Source organism: Alexandromys fortis, unplaced genomic scaffold, assembly GCF_014885135.2.
Source record: "Alexandromys fortis isolate MF-2015 unplaced genomic scaffold, M_Fortis_MF-2015_v1.1 scaffold_157, whole genome shotgun sequence".
Classification (NCBI taxonomy): Eukaryota; Metazoa; Chordata; class Mammalia; order Rodentia; family Cricetidae; genus Alexandromys; species Alexandromys fortis.
Genome location: NW_026068041.1, coordinates 2,610,355 through 2,628,936, shown reverse-complemented (window position 1 = coordinate 2,628,936; position 18,582 = coordinate 2,610,355). Strand labels below are relative to the sequence as shown.

Here is an 18,582-nt window from a genome sequence, read left to right as displayed (position 1 = left end):
CTGGGGTAGCAGCAATCCAGTGGGGTAGGAATCACCTGTGGAAATGTGAACTCACCCTAGCATCGCATAGAAAGCTCAATGGCTGGGTGCTTAAGAGCACACAAGCCTGCTCCTCCCCAAAATCAAAAGCAACCCTGCCGCATTGAGTCAGATGAGAGGGCTATAAAATCCCTGAGAGCTCTCATTCCCTTGGGTGCTAAACTACGCCACTTGGCCTTGAGAGCAAGACCAGGGTGGTTGTAGAAGCACAATCAAACAAAGCTGTGTTAGGAGAAACAACTACATTATTGCTTCCTCAAGCATCTGAACTGAAAAGAGGGATCTGGGCTTCTGGCCTCTTTGGCCTTGGCAGAACCAAGGTGGCAAAAGGAATGCCGTTTGGAGAGCGCCACAGAAGATGCAGGCTATACTGCTGCGGTGGTTCTAAAGCCCATCACCTTCAGAAGCCCACCTTTGGCAAATGCGAGGGAAAGTGTAACTAGAGTGCCAAGGCCGAGACCAGCAAACAGAGCACCTGAGAACTGTCTGTGGCAGATTCAGATATGGATTTTGTGATGGAGAAATGTCTAAGCCCTTCGCCTTGAGGATTTCAATGATCCATCGTAAAATTAACATTCTGTTTTCAAAGGCTGTTAAAGAAAGAAGGTGAATCTGGGACTGGCACTAGAAGGAACCAGTAACCTCGGGGCCAGTAAAGCTCAGACTATAACAGGGGCTGGGAGAATGTTCTTCTCTCAACACCGCCCACATGGTGATAAAGCCATCCATCTAAAAGGGTACCCCAATAGAAGAAAGAGACTCTGGTCTTTGGTGTACTTAGGGCCTTTGCCCACACCACTGCTCTTAGGACTCTAAGGCCACTCTTTTGTAGGACCTGGCGTGGACCCAGCACTAACAAAATGTTGCTATGTCACCATTCCACACTCGGCAGCTCAGCTCTGTTCTATGTGTGACCCCAAGGAAAGAAGCTTTACCAACAGGATTCTACAAGGAAAAAAATGCCTCGAGTACCAAAATGGGACTGAACCAAACTAGTGGCTATAGGGGTTGACTGGGTGGTCCAGGAAGAACAAGGGAGCCAGGAGACAGCAGCACTCCCCTTAGAAGGAATTTACTATGCTGGCCTGAACCCTCGTGTCTTCACAGAGATCTGAGGTCAGAGGCTAGCAGGTGGGAGCATGTTCTTCCTACATGTGGCCAAGAACAGGGTAGACAGGGAACAGAGAAGATGATGTCACAGGATGTACAGGTATGACAGCTGTGAGCATCTTCTCACCCAGCTAGCTGGAGCCCTGGCACCTGGGGATGAGGAGATCCCACCCATCTCGGAACCACTTACGTAGATGAGCCCTGAGTAGTAACGCTCCTTGAGGTTGTGCAGCACCGAAGCTTCGTTGAGGCACGTGAGCTCTGCCATGTCCTCCACCTTGGAGAACTTGGGTGGGTTCATCTTCTGGATGTCATCCTTGTTCACCTTCACCTTCTTCCCATTCTCCACGAGCTCCACGATGGCCTCCTCGCCCACCTCCTCCTTGAGGCTGGCTGGCTCAAAGCCATTCTTGTCAGAAGGCACCCATACCAACTTCTTGGCAGCCCAGTCGGCCTGGGCCAGCGGGTTATTGATGAAGTTTTTATCCACATAGAGGTACTTGTCTGCAGCCTGCTGGGCCATGGTGACTTACGGCCAGGACCTAAGAAAAGGCACAACGACAGAACATCAGCCACAGAAGACTTCTCCCTGCAAACGCTCATGCAGGGAAGCTCTACATCATCAGATTGAGCAATTGCCCGAATTTTCTCACTCTACACATCTGAGAGACAGCAAGATTTGGCTAGGAAGTAGTGAGTAAGGGCATTACTCTATGATCAGCACACACGCAATTCCACAGACAACACTACCATGGGAAGGAATGAGTTAAGCATCTCCACAAAGACAGACTCAGCCACAGTCCACTGCTAAGGCATTGAACACTTCCAAGAACACAGGTATCTAGTTAGCCAAGATGGCAACTCACTACACCTGCACAGTGACATCAGTGAGAACAGAAACTGGCCCTGGGCTATACCATGAAGTGAAAGGGAACAGGCATGCCTGGTGGGTCAGGAGGACACAAGCACTTGTGTGACTTGTTATTTTCAAAACTTATTTGCAGAATAAAGATAGTCCTCACAGAACCACAAATGGCTTGGGCATATGTTATGATACCCATCTGTAAGCACAGTTCTCTGAGAGTCAGGGGCTTGTGCAGAGAGGCTCCAAGGACTCCAGGTCCTGGTCTCTGGCCTTCCTGTGTTTAGCAAAGTGGTGACTGACTGAAGCCTACAGACAGGGAGCTGTTGCTCTGACTGAACCAAAACCAGGATCTGAAAACTGGTGTATGGCACTGGGCCCAAAGCCTCAGAGGAAGCAACCAGAAATTGGAACACAAGTAAGGGACACAAGAAAGCGCTGCTCTGTGAGATCAAATCTGGCCAGCCAACTCTGGAAAGCCACTGACTTCCCAGATCAGAAACCCAGAGTTGCTCAGCTTTCAAGTTCCCTGATTCCAACAGATATTTTGATGTGAAAGAGGCTGGAGGCTTTGGCTGCCCAGGCCTCCATCTCTGGCTTGTTAAATAGTTTCCAGACCTAGGCTTAGGGGTTCCCTGCTCACTCCACCAGGGGTTGGTTTCCTGGAAACCTGGTACTCCCAAACTCCCTCCCAAAAAGGAAGCAAGTTCAAGGAAGGAGTCCTGGCAGCCTCCGCAGCTCCATCGGCTAGTGGCTTTCCTTATCTAAACCCAGCACCAGGAAACTCTGCAGTCCTTGCACCCCTATAGCCCCCTGCACAAGGCGTCAGCTACCTTGCAAGGACTACTGGAGAGGGGGGCCGGGGTCCAGTGTCAGCTGGTAGCAAGCAGAACAGAATTGGGCAGCTGCAACATGCCTTCAGTCTTCATCTTTTCTGTGGAGTGAGCACCAGAGTGCCAGCACTTGGTCCAGGCATTGCCAATTGAGACCAGGCCACTGGACAAACCTGTCTGCCACAGTAATCCCCAGTTGTCCTCTACCCCGCCAAAGGTAGCCCGACCAAGACTAATAGCCACCATGAACACAGAACCCAGGTTTTCGTCAGCTGCTGCCTCCCAACTTTGAACTCAAACTCAGAAAGGGTGTGATATCTCCATCATTGCGCTTCTCCAAAATCCTAAGTGGGTGGCAGTTTCACTAGATGTTCGGTCTCCACACTTGAAGCAAGCTAAGGCAGGAGGAGCATGAGGTAGAGGCCAGCCTGGGTTACACATCCAGTGGAGATGCCTGAGCATACACCTGAGAGTATGTACCACTGCCCAGCACAAGATCCCTATCCCAGGAGGTGGGATGGTTGTTAAGTGTCTACCACCAATATCAAGCATACTGCCTCACTGCCGGACTCCCTGGAAGCAGCTTTTATTATCTCTAATTCAAGAAGAGAGAACAGGCACAGAGACAGTGAGTCACCGCTCAGGATCCCCAGCTCAGTCATGCAGTGGGGTTCTAACCCACATCTGCCTTTGCCTCTGTGGCGGCAGTCCTAGACTTGTGCTGCAATGTCACAGTTCAGTGTGACCTGGGGGTGGGGGTGGGGGTGGGAGGTCAGTGTATATGCCCAGTCTTCAAATATTTTTTAATAAAAAATATCTATTTTTGCTGGGTGGTGGCGCATGCTTTTAATCCCAGGACTCAGAAGGCAGAGGCAAGCGGATTCTCAGTGAGTTCGAGGCCAGCCTGGACTACAAAGCGAGTTCCAGAACAGCCAGGACTGCCATACAGAGAAACCCTGTCTCAACAAAAAATCCATTTTCTGAGAGCTGGAGAAATGGCCTAGCAGTTAAGCATGCCTGTTGCTCTTGCAGAGGATCCAGGTTTAGTTCCCAGAATGCACATGGTGGTTCACAACCATCTGTGTAACTCCAGATCCAGAGGATCTGATCCCCTCTTCTCACCTCTGTGGGAACGAACACACACACACACACACACACACACACACAAAGGCAAAACACTGATACACACAAAAAATTTTTAAAGCCATTTTCTCTCATTTTACTGGTTGGTCCTCCCTAATTTTGACTCATAAAAACACTTCTCACAGACATTCATATTTACCTAACTTACTGCCTGCATCCATTTCCCTATGGGGTTCTGTGTTTATCCCAAAGCTTCAAGTGATGGAACAAATCTTAGAGTTAGCTCGCTGGAGCTAAGAGGGCTGGGACTCAAACCCAAGACACTTTTTTGTGGGTCACTAGTGACTGCATAGTATTCCAAAGCCTGTTGTTTTGCTGGAGTGACATCGTTGAGGAGGGGTGGTTTGGATTTGGTTTGGCTTTCTCATTTTTGTTATTGTTTTCCATACTAAGAACTGAATTGAACCCGGGGCCTCGTGAGCACTCCACCACTGGGCTAGCTCCAAAGCAGTTTTTCAATATCACTTCGAGGAGGTTCCCTTACTACCCGTAGGCCTCCTTGCAGTGAACTGCAGCATGACATTTCTGCAATGGAGGAGTGTAGAAAATGTCTGTGGCCCCGGGATGTTCGGTCTAACCATCTTCTAAGAGCGCTGCTGCCGTTAGGGCAGAAATGTGTGAGTGTGTGTCCCTGTGTGTACATGTGTGCATGTGTACGTGGGGGGCACGTACACACTAGAACATGACCCTGCCAACACTGCCTGCCCTGGCTCCTCCTCGGGGGCTGGCAGGCAGCACTGGAGGAGTTAAGGGACTCAGCAGCTCTGGCCCACTGGAGACTGGGTCGGGTTGGGCCGCTCTTCCCCAGCAGCTTCCTGCGGGTGCCCATCCAACTTCAGAAACCCAAGCTGTTGCCTTTTTAGGCCATAATCGAGCAGGACACACCAGAAGCTAAATTAGGACTCTCAGGAAATGATGAAACTGAAAGCAGAGAGGTTGACCAAAAACCTCTTCTTTCAACCCAGAATGCAATTCCTTCAAATCCATCTCCCCAGCCTCTCCCTAAGCCTGCACTAGGTTGTCTCCCTCATCCCCTGCCTGCTTCTCTTTTTACTTGTTTGTGTGTTTATTCAGAGAGCGAATTGCTGGCCCAGTAAAGATGGAAATTATGCTGGTGGAGGCACTGTGAGCTTTTCCATTCCTAGACAACCAGACTCGTCTAACATCCTCCAAGGCCGGATTCCAGGCTGGCAGACCTTAAGTTGTTACACTCGTCATAAAGCCTGTGCTCTGCAGACTTGCTAATGAGCACTCACATTTCCACTCCATCCTGGCAGTCATCTCATTGGGCTACTTCATCACATCATCTACGGGTAAAGGACACAAGGCTCCACAGGCTAGCACGGACCTGTGTGCCCTCCAAGCACTGTCCCCTCCCCTTGAGCCAATGTGCCTTAGCCACAGAACTATGGGAAAGGAAGAACAGAGAAGCCCCTGGTGAGGCAGACGTTAGGGTGTCTCCTCAAAGCTGTGAGCCTGGCTCTCTGTCCTCGTGTGTATAGGGATTCTGAGAGAAAATGGAAACTTCCGGAACTAAAGTAAGGTGATAAGTGTAGTTGGATTCGGCAGTCACTGATGGCCTAGAAGGTTGATTCCAGTCCCAATCTTGGCAGCTCCCACTCAGATTCTGCTTATGGTTTGGACCCTAATGCCCCACCCCACTAGGCTCAGATGCCAACGGCTTGGCTCCAGTGCAGAAATGCTCAGGGGTGTAGCAGTGGAGAAGTGACTAGATCATGAGGTCTCTTCAGTGGAGTCATAATTTGATGTGGGTTTTTTGTTTTATTTTGTTTTGTTTTTTGGTGTTTTGAGACAGGGAGACAGGGTTTCTCTGTAACTATGGAGCCTATCCTGGAACTAGCTCTTGTAGACCAGGCCTCAAACTCACAGAGATCTGCCTGCCTCTGCCTCCAAGTGTTGTGATTAAAGGCGTGTGCCACAACCGCCTGGCAATTTACTGTCTTTACAGGGAGATGGTAGTAGTCATTCTCAGAGGTGGAGCCCAGTGGAAGTGTCCTCAGAGGTCATAGCTTGTCCCAGGACATTCTTGCTGTCTCTGAACCTCCTCGCTGCTATGAGGCAAGCAGCGTTCCTCCATACGCTCCCACCTGTGAAGACGCCCTGCTCACCACAGGTCCAGAAGACAGGGACAGCCCTGCACCTGCCAGCCGAGACACTCTTTCTCCTTTACAGCTTTCCTACCAGGTAACTGGCACAGGCCACAGCTGAGGTGCTGGCTCCCTGCATCTTCACTCCCTGTCCTCTGAAAACACAGGGGAGCATGGCCCTCCTCCCTCTTTTCACAGATACTGGTTTAGAGGTCACTGAGCTCTATAAAAGGAAAGGCTGTAGCTTCAAAGCCATGAGTTTTGTTTATTCAATCACCAAATACATATTTGAGGATCTACACATAAGAAGTCACTGAGAAGACGCAGAAGTCCCAGGGGTTTTGCTGTGCAGAGGGACATGGGGGCAGGCTGCACACACAGCTCCCTGAAGTATCGTGTGAACACAGGAGTGCAGATAGAGCAGACAGAAAGTTTTCTTCAATCTTGGTCATGTGTTCCCAAAACCCAAATGCAACAGGTGCCCACTAGACACTTGACGACTGAGGAGGGGCTGCTTGCCACGTGCCCCTGGACCCCGACAACACCTGATACCACTTCATGCTGCTCTCCCTGCGCACAGGCTGTTCAATTCCACATATGTTCCTCAAATGCACACACACCATGGACACTCGCTGTGGTGGGAAACATGTCCACAAGCAGCTCCAACCACAGACTCAGTGAAGCAAGAGGCCAGAGGAGCAAGAGAAAGTGGGACTCAGTGGGAGTTCAGGGGCAAGCACAAAAGGCTGTGAAGTCCTTGAAGCTGGGCAAAACCCTGACAACTGATGGGGAAGGGAGAGGGGTGGAAGAGAAGTGAAAGCTAACACAGCAGCGATTCATAAAAAGTGGTATGCTTGGTTAAGGCAGCGGTCTTCTACCTCAGGGCTGTTCTAAGGCCAAATCATGCTTGGTGGGGCTGACCTGTACAAAATGCATCCCTGGTCTCTGCCAACTAATGTCACTCGCATCCTGTCCCCAGTATACCAAAAACACCCCCCAGATATCACCAAAGATGGGAGAGTTAGAAGGCAAGCTGCACCTCAACACAAGGAAAATCCTCCCTGGCTCTGAAGTGTCTGACCGATCTCCTCTGTGACACAGGAGTCTGGCTGGCACAGAACCCTGTGGTAGAATGTGCTTGCCTAACACGTGGGAGGACCTAGAGGGTTGCCTACAGTGTTATCCCCACAAGTAATATTTTGTAAATGTTAATTTTAAAATAACATACAAAAGGCATGGTGTGCCCCCATAGAGAACTCAGAGCTCCCTCCAAAACTCCAACACAGGAGCTCAGACAGTGATCCATAAGCAAAGTTCACAGGCATCAAATAGTCCAGGGAAGCAACAGAAAACAGGTAGTAACCAGGGAGGGAAAAGGGCAGGAATTGTTCCACATCAATGCCAGCTCACCCTGTCTGTAGAATTGCACATCAAATGCTATTTAGTGAGTGATACTGTGGAACAATCAGGATCAGGTCCCAGGGAGCCCATGGCTTCCTCTCTGCAGTTTACAGTTTCCATATGAGTACTTCCCTTCCCACTCAGGCCTCTCTTCCACACTCCAATTCACCTAAGCACCTTCCAATGAGCTACCTCCACCTGGAGGAGCACCGTGCTTGAACCCTCCACCTCCCATGCCCTGAGACTCTGTGGATCTGGGAACCCAAGTTTACACACTGGAGAGTGTAAGCTCCTCCCCTCGCCACTTCTTACACATTCTCCTGTTTAATAGACATTACTAGTTAGGTTCCAACAGATTCCGTAACTCCACACCTTCTTCAGAATAAGCCGAATCATCCCGGATGGGGAGGAGGCTGCCCTGCCCTTTCCCTCTCCACTTTCCACCCCAGCTCTTCATGCCAACTCTATGCTCATGGCCAATCGGAGCAGGACCCCAAAGCTCCCAAGAGGCTGTTTTCTTTACATCAGGAAGCCCTCAGATCTCAGCTCACTTGTTCCTAAGGTAGAAAGAGATGTCCTGTTTGATGTCCCTCCCCTCCATGCCCTGGGTTCATTTCCACCACAGTGACCAACTGGTCAAACTGTAATAAGGACAGGAATTTGGTCTCAACCATCTCAATTCCAATGTTTAGCACAATGTGTGGCCCAGAGCAGGCACACAGCTCCAGTTTTGTAAGTGAATAAATGAATGAGAAGTGACTTGAAAAATCACCCAAGCTTTACAAAAGGGGCCAGAGTAGAGAAGAGAGGACAGAGACAAACTGAAACAAGGAGGGAGGGGCCCGCCTAGCTCATCTTTAGGAAAACTAAGTCATTCGTGAACTGTCATATACTTATACAGTAAGGGAAAGTGTATTTGGGGCTTCAATGTACAAAGAAAAACGGTGTGGAGATAATTTATTGATACCCCTCAAAAGCTTTGCATAGGGCAGAACTGATTTCTAGAACCTTATGGCACCCCAACTTACCAAGGCAAATTAGGACCTACCAGACCAACATACCAAAAGGACACTGATAAGCACAGCTGGTGCTGCCTTTGGGTGCCCTAAGAGGCTGAAGGGCTAAGTCTTCACCTGTCAAGCGAGGGCTGTGGCCATCAACCTTGCCCATCAGTCTTGGAACTCAGAAGGAGTGGGGGCTCAAACCCCAAGATAAATGGCCGGAGTACACCAAACACAAAGAATGGGTATGGTATGGGGGGCCAAAAAGACGGGGGGGGGTGCGGGGAGTGGATTCCACAATTGTGTCCTCTGCTCACAACTCCTGTGACCTGAAAGCTATTAACACCTCAGACTGCTGGCTTTAGAAAGAAGGGGGGAGGGGCAACCTATTAAAGGAGCTGCAATTCATGCTCCCACAGACTCCCAATACTTCATCCTTCTCCTCTGTCCTGCTCCCAGAGTGGCTCCCCATCTTCCCTGCAAGTTCTGCCCTGTCCTCAGGGTAAGTGTGCACCACCACAGCCCCCTGCAGAGTTCTTGAGGCAAGAGAAAGAAGCCAGCCTAATTCATCAGATTAGAGTTGGCACTCAGGAAGATGCTGTGGAGGAAAAGACTGCTCCAAGCTGATCTGGGAAACGCTGCAGGATGTGCGCAAGGGTTGTGTGCAGGACTGTGCCAGGCGAGCTGGACCTGAGCCTGGCCTGGCACTGACCACCTGTTTGTTACCAAACCCCAGGCCTCAGCTTTCACACTTGTCTGCCATTAAGCTCAGAGCAGACAAAGGGCCTGGCACAAACAACAGCTATTTACAGGGAGGGGCCACAAGGGGCCACTCTGCCTCACAGCCAGCCTCACAGTGGCCTCTCTATGGCAGCCACAGACCTCAGGTTGTGCAGAGGTGGAGGCAGAGCTGCTGAGTACCAGGAGGGCCCCTCCCCCGACCCCCACCTCAGGAATGTTGTTTGCTTACAGGAGAAGCTGGGACCTGTTTGTATTAGCAGTATTCCAACCCAGGCCCAAGCTGATGCTCAGCAGATAAGGAAACCAGAGCAGGGAAAAGACCCAGAGGAATTCAGCTCAAGGGCTGAGAGCCCAAAGCCTGCCCAAGCTACTGCCTTTTTCATAAGCTGAGACGTGTGGCCGGTGGCCGTTTTCACGGTGCCTATGCCACGCAAAGGGCACCAGCATATATCTCAAAATGTACATGGAAAAATAAATACAAGTTCTATTTTGTCAATTAAAAGAAAAATATTTTTTTAAAAAAGGCCTGAGAATTAATTTTCTGTGTAGATTTCCATCCTGTGCATTAAAGGTGGGGGTGAATTCACAAAGCGCTGGAGGCGGTCACCAGGACCAGCAGGATCTTATCAGCCATTTAGGAATGTGGACTTTATTCTAGGAACAGTGAGGGAGGGGGAGATGACACCATCACTCTGTATTTTAGAGTTCGCCCTACATATTTCATTGAGGGGGTGGGTGGCCACACATGGGAAATCACAGCTGGAAAGTCCTAGACCTGGCAAAGAGGGTACTTCCAAGCTTAGGGGGGAAGCCCATCTTCCAGGATAGTCAGAGTAGGCTACTGGGGATCCAGCTCCCAGTGCAGGCCGGGTAGAGGACTAAACTAGGAGACAAAAGCTGTCAGATTTTACCTTCTGACACCCTCCACCCTATGCAATTCCTTGGCATCCCACAGTTATAGCCTCCCAGATGACAAGCGGCCAACCCCAGGCCTCTATGTAGATGTTCGCAGAGAGGCAGGAACAGCACGGATGTAGCCTGTGTCACGGGAACTACATGATAATCTTACTGAGTCTCCTCCATTAAGATAGCTGTCTCAGGGCCTCGGCATGAGAACCATTTCTAAACTAACGAATGAATCAGATCTCTGTCAGGACAGAAAGCCACTCCTAGCAGCACAGCGGTCCACCCAAAGGACAAACTGCCCGACTAGGCCTCGAGTCCAACTCAACACCCAATCATGCTAGACACAGCATCAGCACCAGCACCCAAGGGTCCTTCCTCACATCATACCCCCACCCAGAGCAGCTGCATGCCCCCTCCCCTGTTTCCTGCTGGTTGAGTCTTTCAAGCCCAAGCATGGCCCTCACCCGGCAAGCAGCCCTTTCCTAACACTGTGGTATGGGCTTCTTTGTCCTCTTCTCCTAGGCCAGGCTCAGTCCGGCCCCAGCTCCGCTGCTCTGCTTATTTCACGGGTGCAGAACTGTTTCCTCTGGTCCTCTTTACAGACAGGGTCCCCCAAGTCAATGCTGGGGGAAAGACCAGAACTCTCCAAACACTGGGATCTAGCAGCCCTGAGTGATCACTCCAAAGGCAACTCCCACTAAAGCCTCAAGTCTAAAGTCTCAGGACAAAGGGAGAGAGGAAGGGAGATAAGGAAAGGAGGATAGAAGAGGGGAAAGGGGGTGGGGGAGAAAGGGGCTCCAACAACAGGTTAGGCAGCCTGGCCAGGAGCTAAGGCCAGACGGGCAGCAGGCGGGGCTGGAGCTCAGATAAGTCAGCTTTTAATTGGTTCAATATTTGCACAGTGAGGTCACACAGAAGCCTCACCTGCCTGTAATGAGCCTTCACCTGGTCCAGGAGCTGTAGGGAAGCAAGTTATTCCAGGAAGAGATCCGGCCCTCCCAGCAGAGTGGGGCAGTTGGTCCCTCCTCTCACCCCTCCTGCTTGGACCTCCCTTCACCCTCAGGTTTGCTAGGCTGACAGAAAAACACTTAGGTTGCTTTCTCTGGGAGCTGTTCCCACGTGTACAGCAGCAGTGCCCTCATGCAGACAGCCTCTCCCAGTTCGGCTGCCCATGCATGCATAGGGGCAACTTGGAGCCCTTCAGACGGTGGGGTTCCTTCCTTCCCCTTGGTTCTGCTGAGAGAGGCTTTTTCTCTCCTCAAGCATGTGAGCATGGTTTGCTGAAAACCAACACAGATAAATAACTGTACTCGAAAATTTTAATTACAGGCCACTGTCTCAGTGGGAAAGTGCAGAACGCTGGTCTCCAAGTCCACATCATGACTGCTGAGCAATGCAATCCAGGATGGGAAACAGGGTGCCCTGGGCCTGGTGGCAGCTCAGGTCAGGCCTTCAACACTTTCGCCCTTCAGGAGGCGAGGCAGGTGGACCTGTGAATTTGAAGCTAACCAGGTCTCCACTGCAAGTTTCAAGCCAAGATCCTGTCCATAAATAAGTAAGTGATTTCTGAAGGTCACTCTATCTGCAATAGAGCAGACATTCAGCAAAATTATTTCCTCTTAGTGACAGTTAAATAAAATTTTTCTTTTTTTTTTTAATCTTTTAACTTTATTTTGGAGTGGTGCTGAAAATTCTAACCAAGAGCCATATACACACTAGGCAAATTACCAGGGAGCTACACCTCCAGCCCCTAAAAGAACACTTTTTTAAACCTGAATTATAGCTGGGTGCACGCCTTTGACCCCAGCACTCAGGAGGCAGAGGCAGGTGGATCTCTGTGATTTCGAGGCCAGCCTGGTCTACAGAGCAAGTTCCAGGATAGGCTCTAAAGCTACAAAGAAAAACCGTCTGGAGGTTAGGGGGGCTGGTTTATAGAGCCTCTTCCCCATACGGCCTCCTTCTTCTATCCTGCAGGCCTTGGGACTCTGGTCACCACTAGGCCCTTGCTGGCCAACACAGATGGGGGTGTTAAATAATGCCTAACCCGAACTGACCAAATTAGGAAGGGTCTAGCCTTCCTTTCTTAAAGGTCAAAGTCTAGGAATCGAGTTCAATGAAATCTCTGCCTCCCACTCTCTCTCTTGCCTGTGGGAGGGATGTGGTGGGAAGGAGGCAAGGTATCTATGGCACAGGTCAATGCCCAGGATCTTGCTCTACCAATCTCCACCTCATTTTCTGATAGTCTCTCACTGACCCCAGAGCTGGCAATGCCTAGCCCAGCAGGCTAGCAAGCCCTGAGATCTGCCCTGCAGACTCAGAGTCATCTACCACACCTCACGGCCCAGATATCAGTGTGACCACATAACAAGCAAAGGCCAGACTGCACAGACCGACCTCTGGGACCGCGGGATCACTGTCACCACATCCCCTCCACCTTCCTGTATGACATACACTAATCTTTTTTTCTAAGACACAAGTGACAGTTCCAACAGTCCCCCTCCCCCCAGAACTGGCGCAGCAACTACTGGGGTGAACTGATCACCTACTCCATCCTGAAAGGGAGGGGGACAGACTCTGGACCTCTGAGCAATCTGCCACCCTGCGGTGACTAGAGAAGAGCAAAGGTAAGGAGGATGTGGCGGGTTTGGCTGGCATTACTGTCCTGCCCTGTCCCTGTAAGGTTTAACTCAGAACCACTGTAGAGAAAACAGGGTCCCTGCGCCCATGTTTGCTGGCTCCTCAGACAGGCAGCCCCTCCCCCCACCTCAGTCATCTGTGTGGCTCTGTCATGGCTGAACTCACAATGAGTCAGTCATAGAAGCGGCACACTTTAGGGGCTTGAAGTCACATCCTGCCTAACCCAACTCAGCATGATTTATTCCCCTCTAAGAATGTAGCTCTTTCCCAGAATTCTGTCAAGACTTCTAGTCAGCGTTTGGCCTTGAAAGGGGCTGGTTTACAGGCTGGTCTCCAGGAGCAGATCAGCTCGGACCTGCAGGAAGAAACCTAAGTTCAGGATTGTGAGAAACCCCCAGAGTACTCATCCAATGAGCTCCACCACAGGACACACACACAAACGCCAACCCGCTTCATGAGATGATAGCCGTGTGCTATGTGTGCGCTGATATCTACTTTACTTCACTTCTAGAGACACTGGTATCATCCAGCTGACAGTCGGGAAACACCCACCGACTCAAACTGCATTGGGCAGAGGAGACCCACACAGGTCAAGCTACTTGCCCATTAATAAGTCCCACCTCCAGTTAGGCCAAGCAGAACTCCAAGTACGGAGAGGCAAAGGGGGCTCCAGCTTCTGGCAAGTCAGAAGACAACAAAACCTGCCACTTGCCAGACATGTGTCTCACCATACTCCTGTGGCTTGATCTTGCCAACCTTCACCAAGCCAAGGTGGAAATCACGGTCCCTCCCTCTTAAACAAGGGACTCAGGAAGCTCAGAGGCACCTGACTTGCCCTGATGGCATTCTTTAAGAACCAGGAAGGCAGCAGATAGGGGTATGGCATATATACCTGCAGCCCTGGATCTTGGGGGACAATAAGACTTAGGTTCAAGGACACACCAAGACCTTTTCTTAAAACACAAACAAGCGTTTAATCCCAGTACTCTGGAGGTAGGGGCAGGTGCATCTCCATGAATCTGAGACCAGAATGGTCTACAGGGCTAGTTCCAGGACAGCCAGGATGCCAGGACTACACAGAGAAACCCTATTTCGAAGGGAGAAAAAAAAAAAAAATACAAGCAGGAACTGGAGAAACAGCTCAGGGATTAAGAACGCTTACTTATTCTTGCAGAGGACCAAAGTTCAGTTCCCAGTACTCATATACAGCAATGGCCTCAACTCCAGCTCCAGAGACTCTGACACCCTCTTCTGAGGTGTTCAGATGCATTCCTGAGCCTCCTGCCTCTCAGAAAGAAGATCAAAGTAGGAACCACTGAGTAAAGACCAAACTATTTGCTTTACACATAAGAAAATTAACAATTTCTAGTTACATAATTACTCTTGTCTAAAGGCAGACCAACCCCAGCTGCCCTTGGATAGGAAGCTTGGTTGGCAGGAATGACCCCAAACCATGTCCTTCACCAGAATCCTGACTGTCCAGAGAACTTTACCTTTGCCTGAGCCACACAATTAGGCTCCAAAGTGACCAAGGTTGGCCAAAGTGGTTTATAAGAAAAGTAGGGGGCCTGCCCTAGGGACATTCAGGTCAGAGCATCCTGTTCTGGAGTAAATCCTGTGCCCACAGCCCCCATACACATGTAACCATAGATACATAAAAAACCTGGATGCAAGCCAAAGAGATGAGGGGAGTGGAATTGCCTGTCACTAAGCCTGGCACCTTGAGTTTGATAATCCAGGACACACACAGGAGACAACTCCCACAAGCTCACCTCCATACACACTTGCACACTCACACACATACACACACTAAAGATCTGGACACATACACAGGCATGTGTGTAACAAATAGGCACACACAGAGACTATATATATAAACAAATACATACACACAAAGATACATTCCCAAAGACCTGGATACAAACATACATACCGAGACATGTACAAATACAAATATGTGCATATACAGATGTTTATACACATATACACTCACAGATATGTATGTATGTATGTGGAAACATGTATTCACAAACCCTGAATACACACAGACTTGTCCATAGACATAAACAAATCTGGATACACAGAGCTATGCGTACAGACATATGTATAGATCTGTGGGCATAGATCTATGTTCACAGACGTGCCCATAGGCATGTATACAAAAATGTGTACACAGAGAAGAAAACACGGAAGTGTCCCCCAGAAGATGCTGGGATCAAAGCAGAAAGTGATGCTCCTGAGCCAGGCTCCCCTGGATGCTGTCTGGGTGGGGGGGGGGGGGGGGTAAATAAACTAATCACACAGAATCTCCCCTACAGAGCCCACCTCAAAAGATCACATGGCCATTAATTTTATCCTGCCTGCTTCCATCCAGAGAAACTGAACTTACACACAGCAGCCCTGATGGTATCCTTTTGCAAAAGACACAACTGGTACATGGCTTGCTATTGGTGTCTGCATCCTGCTGTCTCATTCTGGACTCCAGAGTCCTATGTCCAACCCTTTGGCTCCCCGCCTCCCCTCCTGGCAGGCAATAAAGCTGTAGACTCAGAAGCAATCAGCAAGGATCACAGTAGACACCAGATCAGGAAGAAAGTGTACAGGTGACTCTGGTCTCCTTGCCCCAAAGCTGAAGCAACAGAATTGGTTCTCAGGCCTGACCCTGACCTTTCCTGTACCAGACTCCCCTGCCAATCCCTCTAAACTTGATTCCTCTGAGGTTTAAGATTGCTGAGAGGGGAAGAGGGTCATCTCCCTACTGCAGCTCCTCCCAGCAGTCTCAAAGGGGCCACACTGGATATACAAAGTAAGCCTGGAATCACATGACTCGAAACAAACTACGACCAATCCTGAACGTCCCTGACAGTCAGGGCACAACAAAGCAGCCTGTAAAGCCAAGGCAAGCCTCTGAGTCCCACCCCAGTGGCCAGGCGGCCTAGGCCTAGGCACCCAGACCTCTACTCAGGTCCACAACAGAGGACCACATTCTTTACATTCTTGTCTGAAGGCCAGAAGAAAAAGGGTGGGCGGGACTGGGGGGGGGGGGGATTCTGCTATTCGACCTAAAGATAATTAAAGCCCAGGACTGGTTTTCCAAGGGAAGAGGGAGGCCCACCCCACAGTAGCCTCGGGCACTTTCACACAGGGCTTCCCAAGTGCACAATGAGGCAGAGCCTGCCACCTGGAGCATCCCCAGAACCCTTCCAAGCAGGACACACAGCTAACAAGTGACTACTGTGGCCAGGGCTGGGGAGGGGAGGAGGAGACAGCTCGCTTGGGCAGCAGAGCACTGGTAGTGCAGGGGAATGCCACGTGTGCCACACAGTCAGGGATAATAAGGCTTTCCTCCTGAGCATTTCCTCCTCTTCACCCTGACAGGACAGGAAACAACGCAGGCAGCAGGCTGTGGGCAGAAGGCAGGCTGAGAACAGCGTGATTGTGGGGGCCAGCAGGAGGAGGTGTGCCGGAGAAGAGAAGCAAAGCTGGGTTCTCTTAAGAAAGCAGGCTAAGAATAGCTAGCTCCTCCTTCCTAACTCCCACATACCTGCCGACCATATCAGCCCTGGCCTGCCCATGCTCACCTGAGGTGGGATCTTATACCTGGTACCAATAAGTCAGTAAGCAACTGGCACCCAAAGTCACTGGGGCAGAAAACCCATGTCACCACTGCCTTTATAATGGTGGCATGAGAATGTGGGAGAGGCCATGAGAACAGAGGATCTTAGCTCTCTCATAGTCTAGCTATCGTTTGATTCTTAGGTTCCTGGGAGTCTCAACATGCCCAGCTATAAAATAAGAACACTACTCCTGACAGCCTTCCGTGTAGAAGACTTCAGCCATAATAACCTTGATGTGACAGTTTCATGCAGCCATAATAAAAAAGACTGTCATACAAAGTAGACTTTTGTATGTGTTGTGATGTATGTGTCTCTGTGTGTACAGAGGCCAGAGGTCAACACTGGTGTCTTGTCTTCATCCACTCTCTACCTTACTTTATTTTATGTGTATGTGTGTTTGCCTGCATGTATGTCTGTGTGCCACCTGTCAGTACCCACAGAATCCGTAAGAGGCTTCTGGACCCTCTGGAAGTGGAGTTACAGACAGTTGTTAGCTGCCATGTGCCATCACCCACCCAAGGCTGAAATTAAACTTGTGTGCCTGACCCAGTCAGGGATAAACATGTTCCCCTGTTTCCCCAGTCCACCATGGGCCTTCAAAGGACTCACAAGGGTCCTGAGGCACACCAGACCAACACAAGACTCAGGAGCCAGCACTTCCCTGAGAAGTAGGAGAGGCACCCCAATCAGGCTAAGTCCTCAGCAAAGCAGCTTTATAATAGCAGCCACTCACCTCTGGCCAACCCCAGGGATGTAAAAGTTTATAGTTCTGAACCACTTTCCCGCTGACCTTGAGAGACGCCAGCCACACTCCTCACACCAGATGGAAAGGCGGAACAGCCCGACCACTAAGGGCTCTGAAGTGAAAAGGGACGCTGAGAGCAGGATTGGGATGGGGGCTAGCTAGTGTACCTGCTGCTTGAAGTCAATCATCCTTCAGCTGCCTCAAGAACATCAAGACAAGAGTCAGGTTAGAGGGGTGCAAGGGGGTAGTTGCTTGGTTTTGTTGGAGACAAAGTTTCAATATGTAGCCGGGGGCTGGAGAGGTGGCTCAGAGGTTAAGAGCACTGGCTGTTCTTCCAAAGGTCCTGAGTTCAGTTCCCGGCAACCACATGGTGGCTCACAACCATCTATAATGAGATCTGTTACCCTTTCCTGGTATGCAGGCAGAACAATGTATACACAGTAAATAAATAAATCAAAAAAAAATATATGTAGCCAGCCCAGTCTAATCTTCACTGAGCTCCTCTCGGTCCCTTTACATGTGAGAACGTGAATGTCAAAGCAGACTAAGAAGTAGTAGGGGGTGAGAAGAGCTAACTTCAGCTCTGGGGAAGCAGAAGCAGTGGCAGAAGCAAGTGGCTCTCTTATGAGTTCAAGATCACCCTGGTCTACATAAGGATTTCCAGGCCAGCCAGGGCTATATAGTGAAACCCTGTCAAAAAAAAAAAAAAAAAAAAAAAAAAAAAAAAANAAAAAAAAAAAAAAAAAAAAAAAAAAAAAAAAAACACCAGGAGGTACTCATCCCCTAGACCTGAAAAGGGTCACCAGAATATCGGGGCTGCACTGGGCTCCTCTGATCACTGAAGACATACCTCAAGTTCTTATCCATGATGGAAACAGCACCTTGACAAAGAGGACTAAGTCAAGCCATGGTTACTGGAATAGCCCCAAATCCAGTATGACTGGTGTCCCCCAAGAGACTAGGACACAGATATGCTGAAGACAAGCATGTGAGGAGAACACAACAGGACAGCCACGTGTAAGCCAGGATGCCAATGGTCCCACTGTGACCTTGACTTCCAGCAGTAGCACTTCACTGCAGCTGTGTATAGTGCAGCCTCCTGTGTATAGTGCAGTCTGACAACAGTGAACCGGCTCCTGGGACTGCTGTCTGCCTCTACAGACTACACACTGCAGGGGCGTCACAGGACTTACTCAATGGCACAGTCCCAGGACCCAGAACAGCCTCTACCGCACACCCAGCCTTCAGTTCAGAGCTAATAAATGACCTGGATAAAAAAAAAAAATGGGATCCAAACTCAGCTGCATCACCCAGCTCTATTCCCATGTCCTCCTCCCACTGTTCTAATCCTTACATTCCCTTCCCCCACCCCCAATATGACAGCTAGTAAATAATGCAAAATAGTATCAACTCAAATGATGATCCTTGACCTGCAATTA

At 49.9% G+C, this 18,582-nt stretch overlaps 1 protein-coding gene across 1 annotated transcript in view; it reads right to left on the bottom strand.

The window, feature by feature from the left end:
* Myh9 (myosin heavy chain 9) overlaps window positions 1-18,582 on the bottom strand; it is an 82,337-nt gene that overhangs the window by 52,458 nt on the left and 11,297 nt on the right. Inside the window, exon 2 of the mRNA XM_050165536.1 lies at window positions 1,340-1,691. Within this exon, the coding sequence (XP_050021493.1) occupies window positions 1,340-1,672 (333 nt within the window). The 5' untranslated portion in view covers window positions 1,673-1,691. The remainder of the gene's footprint in view (window positions 1-1,339; window positions 1,692-18,582) is intronic.